At 44.4% G+C, this 17,620-nt stretch overlaps 1 protein-coding gene across 2 annotated transcripts in view; it reads right to left on the reverse strand.

Annotated features, from left to right (window-relative positions):
• Positions 1-17,620, reverse strand: part of Unc5c (unc-5 netrin receptor C) — a 365,338-nt gene that overhangs the window by 4,420 nt on the left and 343,298 nt on the right. For both annotated transcript variants that reach the window (XM_004640635.2, XM_004640634.2), the window contains 2 exons: positions 10,149-10,298; positions 7,977-8,141 (listed from right to left, as the gene is read on the reverse strand). In XM_004640635.2, coding sequence (XP_004640692.1) covers positions 7,977-8,141; positions 10,149-10,298 — 315 coding nt within the window. The remainder of the gene's footprint in view (positions 1-7,976; positions 8,142-10,148; positions 10,299-17,620) is intronic.

Consider the following 17,620-nt stretch of genomic DNA (forward strand, 5'->3'; position numbering starts at 1 on the left):
TTTTTTTTTAGTCTAATTTTAGTAGAGAAAACTATAAATTGGCGCTTAAAATAGTTTCAGCTCATAAAACAGCACAAATGTAAAGCTCTGAATTTCATCTGCAAGAGAAACTCTAATCATTTTCTAATCACTTCTTCTGGCTAGAAAAGCAAAAGCAAATGTTGCCTGGGAACTAGTAAAGCAATAAAAGAAAATCTACTCAATCTTAGGGTGCATAATTAATTGCTAGAGGATGAGTAGCCACAGAGATCCTCAGCCTTCCTGAAGTCTGATGTCTTGGGCCTAGTGCTAAGCTGGCGTCAACGCCACTGTTAGCTGGAGTGCCCCCACCAGCCTGGACAGCCTCAGTGCCCTCTGCTCATGTGTGAGTGCTGTTGCTGGGGGGAAGGTGGGGTCAAAGCACCCTTGCAGGGTGACTCAGTGTGTCCTGTTTTCTAGGCTTGGGTAATCCCACTACAAAGGGCCCAGCCAGGGGTTTTGACAGCATTTTAGAGGGGCCATTACCATTAATTGCGGGGGCCATCGTATGAGCAGTGGTGTTGGCTGCTGTCATAGCGTTTGGCCTCACAATCTAAATCTCCCTTCTAGGGGCTCCTTTGTGCCGGCCCCAGCACATACCATGATTTAAAGAACAGTGATGTGTGAATGCGGACTGTGGCCCATAGCTCTTCCCCTTAGCACAGGGATCTTTCCAAGGGACAGGAGGAGAGAGAGTTCCTGACCTCCAGAATATACTTTCCAGAATGGAAAGCAGAAGAGTGAGCTGAGGGCACATAACAGTATTTACTAAAGAGCTGAATGAGATTGTGTCAACCCAAGGGTTCCAATGCTTATATTAAGTGCAGAACAATGTGGGCGTAGACTGAGTGGTGGAGGCAGAAAAAGCTCATGCTGTTTCCACAAATTAGTGCCATCACCCAGGTTGAAGTTCTTTTTTTTTTTTTTTTCTAGACAATAAGACTAATTTAAAACCTACCAGTTCTCTGATATAAGGCCACCATAATTGTCCCTGGGTGGCTGTGGTGGTTGCAGTGTGCATGAGGAAGAATAAGCTTTAGAGTGCTAACTCGTGTCTCCAGGAGTGTCCTCATTACTGTTAGCCACAGTAACTCCCTACTGCCTACCTGTAGTGCACGTTGTACATCCACCGGACTGAGCTTCCTACAGTGCTCAGGATGGGCACCAGTATTTCCCGGTTGCCTTTCTCTTACTCTCTCATTTAAAAGTGGTAAATGCTCCTCTCCTGCATGAAATCTCAACCCTTCCTCATTTCCTGTATTAGGATGTATTAATCGGACATTGTAATGGGGTTCTGTAATAATTCCATATATGCATTAAAACACGTACCAATCAAACCCAATGACACCATGCCCCAATCTCCTCAAATATATGAACATTTTTCATATATTTATTGGTTATTCATATTTCTCCTTTTGTGAAGTGTCTATTCAGATCATTTGCCCATTTCCAATTGTATTGTTTGGGTTCTGTTAACTTTTTGAGTTCCTTATACATTCTGGATATCAACCCTCCTTCTTTGGAATAGCTAATAAATATTTTCTTCTGTAGCCTGGCTGTGCACTCTGCTGATTGTCTTTCCTTTGTGGTACAGAAGCTTTTTAGTTTGGTGTAATTCCAGTTGTCAATCTTTGCTTTTGTTTGCCATGCTTTTGCAATTCTATAAAGAAAACCAACTTTTACACAATTGTCTTGAAATGCTTTCCATTTTTTTCCCCAGTAGCTTCAGTTTCAGGTCTTACATTTAGATCTTAATCCATTTTGAGTTGATTTTTTAAAATACTGGTCAGGATAAGAGAAAGGGATCAAGTTTCCACTTTCTGTAGGTAGGAGGTACTCAAGTTTTCTAGTGCCATTTATTACAGAGGTGATCCTTTCTCCAGTATGTGTTTTGGTTCCTTCGTTGTGAATTAATTAATTGCATTTATGTGGCTTTATTTCTGGGACTTTTATCCTGCTGAACTGGTCTGTGTGTCTTTTATATGCTGTAGGACTTTTACTCTTCTGTTCCAGTTAGAGTAGCTCTACAGCATATCTGCAATGGAGATATTGTGCTGCCTCCATCTTAACTTTTTGCTCATGATTGTTTTGGCTATTTGGGGTCTTTTTGGCTTCCGTATGAATTTTCTTTTTTTCTAATTCTGTACAGAAAGTATGGCATTTTGCTGAGGACTGAGATGAATCTGTAGATTGTTTTGGTTAATATAGCCATGTTGACAATATTGATTCTTCTTACAATCTATGAACATGAGAGACCTTTCCATTTTTTCATGTATATTTTTGAGTTTTTAAATCAGTTTTGCAATTTTCATTGTAGATGTCTTTCACTTCTTTGGTTAAGTTTGTTCCTAAGTTTGTTATTATTGAAACAAATACAAGTAGCTTACATAGATAACATTTTTATTATGACTTCTTATCCACAAATTCATTATGTATAGGAAAGCTACTGATTTTGCATGTTGATCTCTACTGAATTCATGTATCTATTAGTTTCTTCTGTATATAGATTCATAATATGTACAAACAGGTATAATTTGACTTCCTTTCTGGATTCTTTGTCTTTTATTCCTTTATTTAACCTAATTATTCTGGTTAAAACTTCCAGAACCAAGGCCAGCCAAATAACTCAGTGGATTAAAGTACTTGCAAGCAACTGTTTGATCCAGGAATTTGATCCCCAAGCCTGCAGTGCCAGCCCCCCCCCCCTGGGGTCCACTGAGATGGCGACTGAGACTGGGTGTGGTGGCCTGCACCTGTAATCCCAGCTCTTGAGAGACTGTAAACAGGCAAATCATGAGTCCAATCTAGTAGTGAAACTCTGAACACCCTGTAGACTCTTCCCTAAAACACACACAAAAAATCAAATAAAATAAAAAAAATAAAACTTCCAGAACCATATTGAATAAGATTAGTGAAAGTAGACACCTTTGTCTTGTTCCTGATCTTAGAGGAAATGCTTTCAGTGTTTCAGAATGATGTTTTCTGTGGTTTTGTTATATATTGTCTTTATTATGTTAAGGTATGATCCTTTTATACCTAATTTGTTTAAGGCTTTTCTCATTAAGGGATGTTGAATTTTATCAAGTGTTCTTTCAGTGTCTATTGAGATGATCACATGATTTATGTCCTTTATTCTGTTGTCCAAGGGCCTCTGTAGACATAATGGTGGGAACAGTGAGTATCCTGTATGAGCCAGGCCACTGTCACATTCAGAAGGGGCAACCTGAGGCAAGGTTGGAGGGATACTATAAAGGTGTGGAAGTCCACACGTGTGGTGCCATTACTTCACATCAGGTATGGCCTGTGTACTTCCCAAGTGCATACTGCCTTTACTGATTTGCATATATTTGATAATCTTTACATCCTGGGGATGAAACCAACTTCATCATGGTAATGATTTTTTTTATATGCTGTGGAATTCAGTTTGCTAGTATTTTTTGTTGAGAATATTTACATCTATGATCATTAGCAATATTGGCAATGGTTCTTTTGTTGTATCCTTTTATTTCAATAGCAAGGTGTCTTAGTTACTTTTCTCTGATTGCTGAGACATAATACCTATCATCCAATGTTAAAGGAGAAAAGATTTATTGGCTCATTGTTTACACAGGTTTTAGTCCACGGTCAAATGGCTGCAAGGCAGGGAGGCATGAGAAACAGGCATTGCAGAGGAGAAACAGTCCATGTCTGGTGTGAAGTAGGAGTACCGCATGAGTGGTCTTACACACCTTCACAGTCTCCCTCCAGCTTTGCCTCAGGTTGCCCATTCTGAATGTGACAGTGGCCTAGTTCATACTACCCTCACACTGGACCCTCGCTATTCCCACCATTTGTCTCTGGGGAGCCTCCGACTGTTCTGATGCCTTTCTGTTGATCTCAGGAAAACCGGTCAAAGGCTGCCCTCTGCCTGGCCTGCGCCCTTCTGCTCCCCAACAGAGGCTGAGGAGGCCTCCTCTGACACTTTCAGTAGTCTTCTGCATTCTCCCCCTTCTGCCCTGTGGTTGTATTTCTGTATTATTTAAGTCCTCAAATTTCTCAGAGGTGAGAGTATTGCTGTCATTGTTAAGACCCGTGCATGCAGAAGCTACTCAGTGTTTCCTGAAATGAGAGAAAATATTTTTTCCTAGCACAGGAAGAAGATGAACCCAAGTCCTGACTATGCGGAACCACCCTGGGCTAATGTGCTGAGCCACCTTCCAACAAAACAGGCCCGGGATGAGTCTCATCACCAACTCCTGGAGTAACCGGACAATGAGACATGGGCCCTTAGGGAGCCTGCTCGCATATTCATGTCCATCTTTTCTTAGTGAGGAAAGAATGCCCATTTCTTTTTGTGAGCATCCATATCCTGAGCCTCCAACCCTGCCTACTCTGCTTGTTTCTTTTGATGTAAGGGACACAAACTCAACAGGCACCATTTCATGTCTCTCTTATCAGGGGCTGACAGTAGCCTTCAAGGTAAAAGAAAAATGCATACATACATTTACATTTCATCCTGTAATTTTACCTGCCATTAGGTTTTTTCTTTACTTCTAGGTAAGAGGAGGGATTACTCTCACAGAATGCTTATTACAATAATCGTTTATGATATTGGTACCATCTGTCTTTGATGTTATGATTCCCTTAGTTACACATACGATTTTTCACCATTAACCAAGCGGCTGCCGGGGCTGATGGCACACATCTCAGCGCCCCGTGTGCTCAGCATGCATGTGCACTAGTGCTGTGCTGACCCCACCCTCCTCAACACTTTTTCATTTTATTACACAGAATCTTGTTATGTTTCCCAGGCTTGCTTTGATCTTTCAGGCTGAAACCATCCTCTTGCTTTACCTTCCCAGGTAGCCACAACTATAGGATCATGAGATCATTACTACCTTCTAACTTTTTCAGAAACATTTCAAGAAACTATACTTTTTCTATGGTCATCTTGAACGGCTTACAGAAAATAGAAGAAGTAAGTAGCTAGAGCAGCTGGAGCAGGGGGATGTTACTTCTTTCTTTTTTTTATTTTAGGGAAGGGTCTACAGGGTGTTCAAGGTCTCACTACTAGATTGGACTGATAGTGATTCTCCTGTTTACAGCCTTTCAAAAGCTAGGATTACAGGCGCTGGCCACCACACCCAGTCTCAATCTCCATCTCAGCATGCTTTGGGGGCGGAGCCGGCACTGCAGACCTGGGGATAGAACCCCCAGCCCCTGCTCCTGCTTGCAGTCACTTTAATCTGCTGAGCTATTTGGCTGGTTTTGTTACTTTCAACATTTGTCATAATATTCTTTTAAACATTAAAGTCCTGTGCAGCAGAAGTTCATAAAGGCTTTAAGACCTAGCAAAGGTTAGAAATTACCACCATGGTCATAATTATCTCAAAAGCTATTATAAGGTGATTGCTAACCTTAAAATAGCACTTTTTCCAGGGCTCAGAGCCAGGCACAAGTGCAACCTTATGATAAACCTGGGGACATACCTCCTTCTTTCCTAAGGGAGTTTATTTGTTTCTAAGTATAGGGACTTCATTTATACAGAAACTTTATCTTTTTGCTCACTTTACTAGGAAGGGAATATGAAGCTTAAGTGGATGATAAACTGAGGTGATGACCTTTACTCAACACCCAGTTATCTCCACAGCAATAAAAAAGAGAAGCCGCCTCCTGCGGAGGACGCGGATCCAGCTCTGTTCCCAGCACTGCCTGACATTCACTTGTCCAAGCTTCAGAGTGGATCCAGCGTACAAATGCAAGCTTGAGGAAACGGATGAATAATTTCAAATGCTCCTGCAGAGCTATCCTTTGGGCATTTGCTATGATTCATCTTTTTTCTATGAAAAAAGGTAAATAAAAGTTCATTACAGCTAAAATTAGAGGCCTAGAAAGTTAAAAAACAAGAAAAAATGTCTTTTATCATCATTTTCATTTGGACATCACTCCTGCCAAGGCTTTCAGACTTCTCAGGCATTTTCATCCTTAAGCTTCATCTCTGTGAAATTACAGCCTTTTAAGGAATGCCTCTGGTGATGGGGCCAGAGAGGGACAAGTGGCCACCCAGACAGCGCCATGCCATGTGTCCTATGTGCGCATGGCTCTGATCCTTGTGATGAGTAACCAGGCCTTTGCCTGGCAGAGGGGCTGGGGCTGTGCAGCTCCATAATGGCTGTGTGTGAGAGCCCTCGAGTGTGTGTGTAGTGAGGGCAGGAAACGCCCAACAAACTCATTCCAGAAAACAGAACACTGGAATTGGAGCCCCTGCCCACCTGCCGCCTTGTGCTGCAACCCTAGGAAGATGCAGGGCTCAGAAGACAGCACCTTTTTCTCTATTTAGGGCTTGTTACTTGCACTGAACCCCTTCTCACGGTTTCTGATGAGGATCCGGGTCTCAGGACTCCCAGAGTCCATCATACATGAGCACAGGGTCTGGCTCTCCTGAGTCAGCCGGGCCCACACCCCTCCCTGAGCACCCAGCCTGCGTTCAGCAGCAGGTTCAGCACCCACAAGGAAAGGCAGCAGAGCCCTCTCGCTCTCTGAAGTCATCTCCACTGTGGCCCCTTCTGCCCCTCTTCAGTTGTCTGTGCCTGTCACATGTGGGCAAGTGCCCTCAAAGTGACTGTGTGCCCCGCTGCTGCCAAGTCCCACAGGAAATCACTTTCCTCCAAGTGGGCCTAGGAAAGTCCTCACACTGTGATCACACTATGCAAAACTGTCCTTTCTCTGCAAGGAGAAGGCAGCCCCAGCAGGGACAGTGCCTCCGAGCAGCTCCCTTTCATTTGCGGCCACATCTGATCCACCTTTCAGCACACAGCAAACACACGCTGAACACAGAGCCAGCATCAAAGGGCCAGACCTCCTCACCCCCTCTGGAACTCCGCAGCCTTTGTTGTCTCCGGAGCTGGGTGGTTATTGAACTTAGCAGACCTGCTGGGCCTGGAAAGTGAAAACACCCTCCGCAACCAGCAGGGGTGGAGCTGTGTGCCTGGGAGATAGGGCCGAGCCTCTGCAGGCCTGGCGGTTGCCATGGCACCGTGAAACCAAGATCATTCCTTATGAATGTCACTGAGGTCTGTGACTAAAGTTGTTTATGAGTCGAAAGTCTCATGAAACTACAGGAGGAAGCGATGACTGTACCTCAGCAAGTGGTGGGAACACAGAGTGAGAGAGGTGGCCTTCAGATTCGACATGTGCAGTGAGACAGGCTAGCTGGCTGGCATTGTGTGGGTCGCTGTGCAGGAGATAGGGAGGGAGGAGGAGGATTTCTCATCCTCTGCCGGCCCTCTGCAGCTCAGAAATACTGCACAGTAGCAGCCCTGGGCTCAGACCCACCAGCCTCTGACCCACCTGCTTCTTTACTGTTCTGGGATCCACAGGGCCAGAGAGGCTGTGGCCACTCCATTGCTTAAGGGGGAGCAGAGGCAGCAGATAGCAACGCCCCACTGAAGTCTGTGGAAATCTTAGCAAAGAAAAGGCACAAAATGATGATTTTTTTCTAGGGACCACGTGTGGGTGTTTGTTCTATTTCTGGAATATTTCCTCTATCACAGGGCAAAGGACATTTCTTCTGACATTTGGAAGATGAAGTATGAGAGATAAAGATCAACAGGTTTCTCCTAAAATAAACAAGGAGAGTAAAGAAGGAAAAAGTGGTGGTGTGGCACAGACATCCCTTAACCCTCCTCCTCCCTGTACAGCAACACATCTTGGGTGAGGGTGGGGACAGCCATGGCATGCAGGAGGGGGGCCCTGCCCACATATTGAGGGAACACAAACCCTTATCGCTGGACTTAAGACTGGCTCTAGGGAAGGACTCCCTCCTGCATTCTTACAGGGCTTCAGCACCCCAGAGTGTGTGGAATATTCTTCCTTTAACACTGGGCACTAGGACAGCTCCAGGGGCTCCTGCAGGGCCCACACTGAAGCACACTTTGTCCTCCTATGCCCACACTGCCCAGCCCACTGGGGTGCCTTACCTCAGACACGGTGCAGCTGAGCTGGAAGATCTGCCCCTCGCCTTCCACCTGGCGCACACACAGTTTGCAAACCAGCTCCACCGTGTTTGGGCTAAATCTCTCCAGAGTGAAGGTGCAGTGGAGGTTTCTCTGAGACCCACTCCAAATGTGGTAAAAAGGAATTTCCTAAAAGACAGAGAAATGCTCGTCACAGATGAGGGACTAATGGTAACAGTGCCCATTGGACCCTGCTGCCAGGCAGCCTTCTCAGCATTACACATATCACCTTGCTTGATCTTTCTAACAGCCCAAAGTGCAAGTCGATCCCACCTCCATATTCATATGAAAAAGCTCAGCCCAGAGAGGCAAATGACTCACCCAAAGCCACACCTCTAGTCAATGGCAGAGCTGAGATTTGAACCCAGAAAGTCAGCATCTAGAATAAACATGCCCAACCAGTCTTTCATTTGCAAAAGGGGAAAAAAAGGAGAGAAATCTATTATAACAATCTTTTAAACAGCTTAAAAAGTTCCCAAAATAAAATGCACACACCATCATCGCTCATTAAATGAGTCCCTACAGTGCCATTCTGGAGAGAAGCAAAAGAAGCCTGGAGGCTCCGGCAGTAATCCTGGTCCTTTCTCTCATGTTTCTGTCCCCTCTCCTCTTGGGATGGGAAGCCAAAGCTCACGTAGCTGGGATCTGCAGGCTCGCTGAGCTGCCACAGAAAGTTCCTGGTCTAAAGAGCTCCAACCCCTAACCGGCATTGATTTCCTGGGAATCCAGGCCACCTCCTGGAGCCCATCTAGGAGCCTTGTTGCCATCAGATGCAGGCTAACACTTGGAGGAGGGGAGGCTAGGGGCACGCAGGAGTGCCAAATCCAGCACGATCAGCAACGCCTTGCTCTGCCCTGTTCAGGGCAAGTTCCTAACCTCTCCACGCCTTGGTGTTTTCAAGTGCAAAACAGAAGGCTGAAGTAACTAAATCACAGGCCTGCTAGGGTTAAGAGTGAGAAATCTAGCTATCTAAGCGTGCCTGTTGGCTGGAAAATGCTCAGACAGGGTTAGTGGAACATAGTCCATGTTGACTTCTTTGATAAAACAGTACTCATCAGGACTGCTTAAAGGAATTAGGAAAGGAAAGATCTTCAGGACTTTTAGACAGTGCCAACAGAGAAGAAAGAAGAAATAAGCCAAGCAAGAGATGTCATGTGACAGTCAGAAGCCTGATCTCTCCTTCTGGGCTGAGCTGGCAGAAGGGTGTGGCATTTGAGGATGGTGTCCCTTGGGAATCCCTCTGCTGGAGCTGGGGACATACTGTGTTCCCTTAGGTCTGAGAGTCAGGGCTCACTGATGTGGACCTGAAAGTAGCCACCAGGGGCACTGTGGGGCTTCGCCTGTGAGGTCGCAGGGATTGAAGCAAGGCCATCTGCAGATGCTGGCCTGAGGAAGGCCTGGGGACAGGCAGCCCTCTTAGTTGCAGGCTGACACAGCTGGTGACCCCACAGTCCTGTGAACTTTCCACAAGCATGGCCTGTTTATGCCATTTATTTCATTAAATCCTAAGTTTCACTGCCACTGACATTTCAGTTCCCAGCAGGGTGCCCCTCAGTCAGGGCGCTGTCCTAGCAGGATCAAAGCTTCATTTCTGTCACGTCACAGGATTAAGTTTGAAGCTGTTCTTATCATATCAGTCAACATTTACTATGAAAGTTAATTAAGATGATGGAATTGGAATTCTCTTATTTCTCAAAATAAAGCAATAACAGTACTCTCTTTCTTATGGTTCTGGGGATTGAATTCAGAGCTCAGTGCATCCTAGGCAAGTCTCCACCATGGCCCTAAATACCCAGCCTCTTTTCTTTCCTTTCCTTTGAGACAGGGTCTTGCAAGTCCCCCAGGCTGGCTTTCACTTAGCAGTTGTTCTACTTCAGCTTCCTTTGCTGCTGAGATTACAGGCACTGGACAGCACCATGTCCACTGAAAGTACATTATTATAGGTAGAATTTTCTTTAAAGACATTCATCACATAAGCCTATCAAGTACTTTTTGAAAAAATCCTGAACTAGCCCAAACTGTTTTGAAGAATGAATACTGGTGTAGGAGTAATTTTATGAAAAGAACTTTGTTACACACACACACACACACACACACACACACAGTCTTTTTCTTGATTCTTTTGTTTAGGCTTACCTGATATTTAGCCAGCAGTTTGCTCTTCCAGAGGGAATGGGCAATGTCATGGATCGACAGGCGCAGGTTGTGGGTGCTGCCTTTGAAATGAAGAGCCTTGGGGTCTTCTAAGAGCTGTCCTCCCATCTGTCTCTCCAGCTGTAAGACTTCCTACAATGACATGCCCCACACAAGTCACACTACCACGCTGTCTCACATCGATTTCTCCTGGGTGAGTTTTGTCACCTCTGGATGGACACCTGGGATGTGAGTCTGGCCACCATGGCTTTCAGGGGACTTAATCAAATAGAGGGCAATAACAGCCCAAAGCCCACACTAGAGAAGGTTCAGTGAAAGAAACAACAGGTAAAAAATACATAAATAGATATGAAGTAGATACTTCAGTTAATTTTTAGGCAAAGGGGAAAATAATTTAAAGACAAACTCAGATACTGGATTTGATAAAACAACAAATACTTAGAATGTGTTTCAGACATTTAGTTATTTATGCACAGAAATAAAATCATAAATATTTGCTTAATATCAGCCATTGCATAGCTAATTACTAAAAATTAGAATATGCCCATTATATGTTCTATTAGAAGAAAATACTGTTACAAATTAGCAAGGTTTTAAAACAACAAATATTGAACTAAATGGTTACTTGAATTGAATCTAAACAAGAGTGCTTATTTCTCAAGAAGTGTAGCTGATGAAAAAATTGCTCAATACTTATAAAGATATAACAGGAAGACAAATTCTATATATGCTTCCATTTCTCAAACTAGCTAATGGGAGTTAATGAAGCATTTGCAACTGCAGCTGCAATTATCCAAATAGCAGCATGCCACAGCTCTCAATGAGTAGACTATCCTGGGTAGCCTTTGCTGCTTCAACCAGCCCTGAACTTCTCCTATGCCATATATAGGAAGGGACCTAGGACAGTAATGGATCTTGTTAAAAGAATAAAAGTAAAATTCGACTTTCATCAGTGACATCTCAGGGAGTTCAAGAACACACGTGTTCTCGCAGAATGCCACCCTGCCACCTGCACACACTGAGCACCTACCAGAACACCCTGGAATGATGGATTATAGCAGAGAATTTCTGGTATGGTAATAAGCATTCTTGCTACCCAGGAATGTTCCCACAGTGTGTGTTGAACACAAGCAAACCCACATGTCTCTCAGCAGCTATACAGCTGCCCAAATTCAGGGATCAGATGAAAGTAGTGCATTTGAAGCTGTCTCTTCAGTGCTGCGCAGCCTCCATTGTCCGTGGGTCAAGCCACTATCAGGAGCAATGCGAGCTACTGAAAGGTCTTATGCAACAGAGGCAATCACAGGATAATGTGGACTGTGGTCTCAGACGGGGAGTCTCCTAAACTGTGTCTGATGGAAACCGCAAGGCAGGAGTCGCCTGACGCACAGCAGCAGCCTGACAGTACTGACCTGCTCTCCACCGTGGCTGGTGAGTAGTAGTTATTACTTGTGACAGGTGCCTGACCAGTCAGCCAGCCATTCTGACTCATGTGTCATATTTTGTGCCCTGACTGCTGTGCCTGTATCTGTAGGTCTCGAGGGTCCCCAGTCGGCCACACAGATCCACCGAGCTCTGAGTCACACACTGTCTTCTCAGAATGCCTTCCTGACACTGCACAACCCATTTCTGGGCAAGAACATGGCCATGTGAGATGGAAAAGAATAAGAAAACTGAGGGTTAATTGTAGTTTCTTTGGCTCCAGCAGGAAGGCATAATGAGCTTATGTTGATCATGTTCAATGTCTAGTTAGCATAATAAAGAAAGCTGATGTTCCCAGTGAACCTGGCACCTGACAAATTTTAAAGCTAAAATGATGTTTGTTTATAAGCCATTAGAAGAAAAGAAACATAATTAGAAATCTTTGAGATTACAGTCATGCCAATCAATCAGTTCTAGCTGCTTTCCAGTATGCCCTAATTACCTCATCAAGACGTCTAAAGAGCAATCGATAGTAATTATCTGATTACTATAGATCTTCATTACATCCAAATTATCTCCCTGGGATGTCTAAAAGAAGATGCATTGTTATCCGGAAGGTAATTGTACCCAACAATGTACAATCCACACCCCATCTCTACAATCGACATAGGCTATCACAGGAGAGACAGCACTATCGGTTTTCTTGGCAGGGAGGGCCACTGAGGGAAACCCTAACTGCCTGTTGGCCATGACCTTGAAGTCAGAAAATCTAATACCACATTTTGAGTGCAAAGTCTGCTTAGAGTTGGCCTCGGTAAAAGGCTTGGGCCTTGTATTTTTCAGCCTTAACCTCAGATGTCACAGTGAAAAGTTCTCCTAGTGAGGAAAACATCTACAATGGCTTGGATTCCTTTTTTGAGAGAAAGAACAAAGTAAAAAGTGCTGTGTTAGTAAGAACAGGGCTAGAGACCACACACGGTCCTTATCCTAACCTTGCCCGGTCTCCCTTAACCTGGAGGAATGTGAAGATGCTATTGAGAACTAAAGGGAGTGTGACCCCATCCCGGCCTAACTGGACATGAACCCTCGATGACAGACCGGCTACTCATTAGGATGCACAGGCACAGAGATCAGAGGGCTCTGGACAACCTGCTTGCACATGTCCATCAGCCAAGAACAGGACTGTGCATTTTACACCTGTATGTCATAGGTTAGCTTATACAAACTTAACACTGAGATGAGATATGGAAACTGATGTACTAATAGTGTCTTATTTGGTCCTATTTGGCTCCAGTGGTTCTTTGGGTTCAGACTGTGTGAACTTCAGTCTAGAGATTCTTGGCCCACTACTGTCTTCTCCCCAGAACCTTACAGAGCAATCAGTTCAGAAGCACAAAAAGGATCTTCATCAAACTTAGATTTAACATGTGTGCCTATAAAGTAACAGCTAGTTGCATTACACTTATGATGTTTATCTTCAAGAAAACATAACATACAGATGAAAGATAAAAATCAAATCATTAAGGGAATTTAAGCATAAATTAATGACAATAAATAGATAATACAATTCATTGGCAAATAAGACAACATAAAACAGCACAGGAGTAGAAGATGATTTCTTACACACAGTGAAACCCATATTTAGTTTTACATTAGAAGACAGATGTGACCAGCCCATGTGACAGGCTGGTGTCTCAGGCTTTGTTTTCATACTGTCACAGTGTTAAGTGGTATAGTTTAGGATATCTGAGATATTCAGCAAAAGATTATACTTGAAATATGCTGTAAATTGTACTTAAAAAAACTTGATTTTCTGTATTTTTCCATGAAGTCATTTTGGAATGAAGAAATCTAATACCACATTAATATATATGAGATACAAAAATGTAAGAGGACATAAAAATAACAGACACACAAATTCATACAATATGTTCACAGTTAAGTGTTTTTCCTTTCCTTAATCTTCTTGGGAACATTCCTTCAACATGAATGAGACAAGTGAGGCTAGTAACCATGGGCGGGGGTGGGGGTTCTCTGGAGCATGCAGCCAATTCTGTCTGTGCCTTGCCCTGGCCCTTGGGGGCAAGGTGACAACATGTGAACATGTAATCATGCTGTGATGTGCTTGCTATAAAACAGCTTCTAGGCAGACTGCTTTTGGATCAGAAAGGTTAGGATTTTCCATATACTTTAAAAAAGAACAAGAACCACATAAATTTAAGGTCAAAAGATTCAGGAAGACTTAAGAGAAATGCTGTGACCTCAGAAAGAAATGCTATCATAAAAATCAGGATCATTTGGCTCTTTCAGAACTATAAATATCTCCGTCCTTTGCAGGTGTTGGCTACTGGCCTCCCTGTTCAGAGACTTGTCTGGCCCTGCAAAATACACCTGTTGCCTCACTGGTTACATGAGAAGGGAGTCCTTGTCATCCACAGCAATACACACAGAGACGTCTGCACATGTGTAGTGGCAGCACCACCAGACGTGGGGTCCTCTGTCTCACAGCCTGGTTTCCCTGGGGATAGGAGCCACCCTGTGGGATGGGCCACTTCTCAAGAGCAGTACAGGCCTGAGTGAGGGCTGAACTGATCCCCCAAGCCTGTGAAGGATTGCCCCAAAGGCAGAGACAAGGGATCACATAGAAGAAACAAGCAGCTTGCACAATAGCCAATTAAGCCAAGACATTATCCATGCCAAGCCATTAGTCTGTGCTCTTGAGAGCCACAATAAATCCATGCTGTTTTAAAGGCCTGTGAGCATGAATGGGGAAGCTCTGGCCTGCTCCCAGTACTCTCCCAGGCTCAGGGCCTGCATGATCTGTCACCGGCAAAGAGGCCTGACAGCAAGAGGTGACACTGTAGACACACCCGGAAGCATGCTGACTCCTGCACCTACCTCTTTTTCATCCCTCACTCTGTGCTCTTTGCAATGGTCAGGGAGAGATGAGGTGTACCTCTTCCACCTCTCTTATCCTGCTTCTCCTCCCAGTCCTCCTGAGCCCAGGGAATGCTGCTTAGTGACAGACTCACAGCTGCTGCTCCCCAGGAGACAGAATGGCACACGCAGAGCCTTGAAGGACATCTTTAAGAATATGCATCTCAGCCTACAGCAGTTAGACTGAAGCTGGATCCACAGCTGGAAATTCAGACATGGTACTGCATCCTGTGAGGTTCACAGGCTCAGAGCCGCTGTCGTGGTGTGGGCTCTTTGTTCTCAACAGAAATACCGAAGTATGGATTGGCTGCATGTATTTCTCCCAAGCACAGGGGACCAGCACCAGGAATGTGAACAGGTGTGGGGGACCCGGTGAAGGATTCACTGCGGCTCTATGCAAGGGGGAGAGCAAAGTAGATGGCAAGGAAACAGCGGGCAGCTGGCTCAGCTACTCCCTGCTTGGCTCTGCCGCTCAGAGGCAGAACCCCGCCCATCAGGGCTCTGTCCATGGTGCTGACCGAGCCCACCAAGCACTGCTGCCGCCTGTTTCACATCCCTGAGTGGATCTTCTGAAACACAATGACCCAGCATACATCAGAGTGCCACGTGCATTAAACCTCAAAGGAGCCACCCCCAGGGATAATTCTGAGTCCTATTTAGAAGAATCACATCTCTCGGCAGAGTTAGTGGAACCTACTTTGCTTCTATTCATTCTTCAATGCTCTGCTGAAGCCTGCCCTGGTCATTTGGGGATTCAGAAGTTTCTTGCATCTCCACTGTTTCTGTCACAGCTGTCTGCCTGCACTCTACCAAAGCAGAGGCCAAAGAGCACAGCCATCCTTCCCTATGTCCTGCCAGTCTTTCAGCTGGGCTGCCCTTGGCCGGCATGTGCTGCCTCCTCCCTGGCTTTGCAGGCCTTGTGCTGCTGAGCCAGGGAGTGGGGTGCACCCGACTGTCAGTCTGGCCTCTTCCACAGACTTGGGTCAGCCTCCCTGGCATCAGCCCCGTGCCACTCCCTCCCCTGCCTATGTTCCCACTGGGGTGCTCTGCACTCACTCTGAGTCTGTCTGTCTTACTTTGTCCCTAACAATAACAAGGCTGGACACCGATGACCATGTGCAAGCACTCTCCCGTCAAGGCACTTCATTTCCAGGGCTCTGCCTGCTGTTCCCACAGCTGCTGCCACCACAGATGCATGGTCTGAGCTGCCACCTCCAGTCTGCCAAGTCAGGGAAGCTGAGACTCTTCCAGGGAAGTGCCAGAGGGCACCACTCAGGGTGGTGGCTGTGTCACTTGTCTGCCCCTGGGGAGCTTCTAAAGAAAAGACTATTTCTCACTTCTGTGCCATTGGGGATAGAACTTTCTAAGTTGTCCTAGGATTTCTAAAGCCATCTTGCATTTATTTTCACCCTTTAATATATTATTAAGCTTCTGTATTAGTTTTTTATAGCTACCATAAGAAATTTCTGTAAGCATGTGACTGAAAAGAACACAAATATTATCCCAGCTGGCCTACAGAATGTTCTGTAGGCCAGCTGTCCAGCCCAGGACTTGCTGTCTAAAATCAAAGTGTCAGAAGGACTGCTTTCCTTTCTGGAGGCCTGAGGGGAACTTGCTTTTCTACCTTTTCCACTTTCCAGAGGTTATTAACATCCCTTGGCTCACGGTTCTCTTTCTTCATCTGCTAATTTAGCATTGACAAATCTCTCTGATCTTCCTTCATGGTCTTATCTCCCTCTGAACTGTTGGCTTCTACTTTGAAGAACCCATGAAATGAGAACAGCCCCACCCCAATAACTCATTATGCTTTTTCTAGGTAAAGTAGAAAAAGTCCTTTTTTTCTATGTAAAGCAACAGTCACTAGCTTGGGAAATTAATGTGTGTCATGAACACAGCCTGGAACTGGGGAGGTGGGATTATCCTGCCTATTACAACTTCTATTTTTCTTTTCTCTCTTAAAAATAAATTCATCATACTGGACCATTTCCAAATTTCATGAAAAAAATGAGAAAGATGGAGTAATTCAGGCATTAAAAAACCCATGTGACCAAATGGCTGACCAACCAGACCACCACGACACCTGAAACACATCCCACAATTAGATCACAATTAAATTTAATATCTTCATTGATTCATTATCTTCAAAATAGCATAATAGTCTAAATGCCTGCCCAGCAATGATTAACAGTAACTCGTTCCTGTTTTGTGCCAGGAGATATAATAAAAGTCGATCTCCTTGAATCTTTAACAGGTCCCTGAGGCAGACCAAATCATTAGGAAACTTTAACACATTTTCTTCCCGCTGTTATCTAATATATGTGTCACATATACGAATATATTAACTTAATTCCAGAAGCCAGGATCCTGAAAGTATAAAACACAGGTCATGCTACGTTTGAGGTTGTGCGAGGGCATGAGAAGAACCAGTGTAGCTAATGGGGGCAACTCCATGAAGGAACCTGCTGAGGCCAAGGAGAGGTGCGCCTGAAGCCCCTGGTTCTCTGAGGCAGAAGCTCTACTGCAGGAGGCAGCAAAAGGGCACCTCTGGGAAGGTGACAGGTGGCAGGAAGGAAAGTACAGCCCTCCCCCAGTGACATGCTACCCATGCTGGTCTCTGATGTGGCACCGTTCTCAACAAGGGTCCGTCTAACCTACATATTTTTTCAACTTTTCAGTGTTTCATTATTTCTTTTTATATAATAGTATCTTTCAATAAAGAAACAAACACATTTGTCCTTTAGGTAACTACTCTGAAGATAATCATACTCACTGTAACAATTTTTTTTGTTCTTTTATTATTTGACTATGAAATTATGTTCTATTTTTCATAAAATAAAGAAGCTATCTTTCAAAGTTGCTCTACTATACTGATGCCTAAAATAGGGTATGTGAAAGCTGGATTAATCTGATGAAAACTTTTCTTCATGTCAAATGACTCCACAGGAACGCCTGATTATATTAATATACATTACTTGGTTCGTATCACAGACACATTGGTCAGAAATCCAATAAACTTACACTACCCCCCAATTGTAGCAAATAGGTCCATTTTTAGGTTCTAAATCTCTGAGTTTCTATGAACCCCTTTATTATGA

The sequence above is a fragment of the Octodon degus genome, unplaced genomic scaffold, assembly GCF_000260255.1.
Source record: "Octodon degus isolate 3935 unplaced genomic scaffold, OctDeg1.0 scaffold00125, whole genome shotgun sequence".
Lineage (NCBI taxonomy): Eukaryota > Metazoa > Chordata > Mammalia > Rodentia > Octodontidae > Octodon > Octodon degus.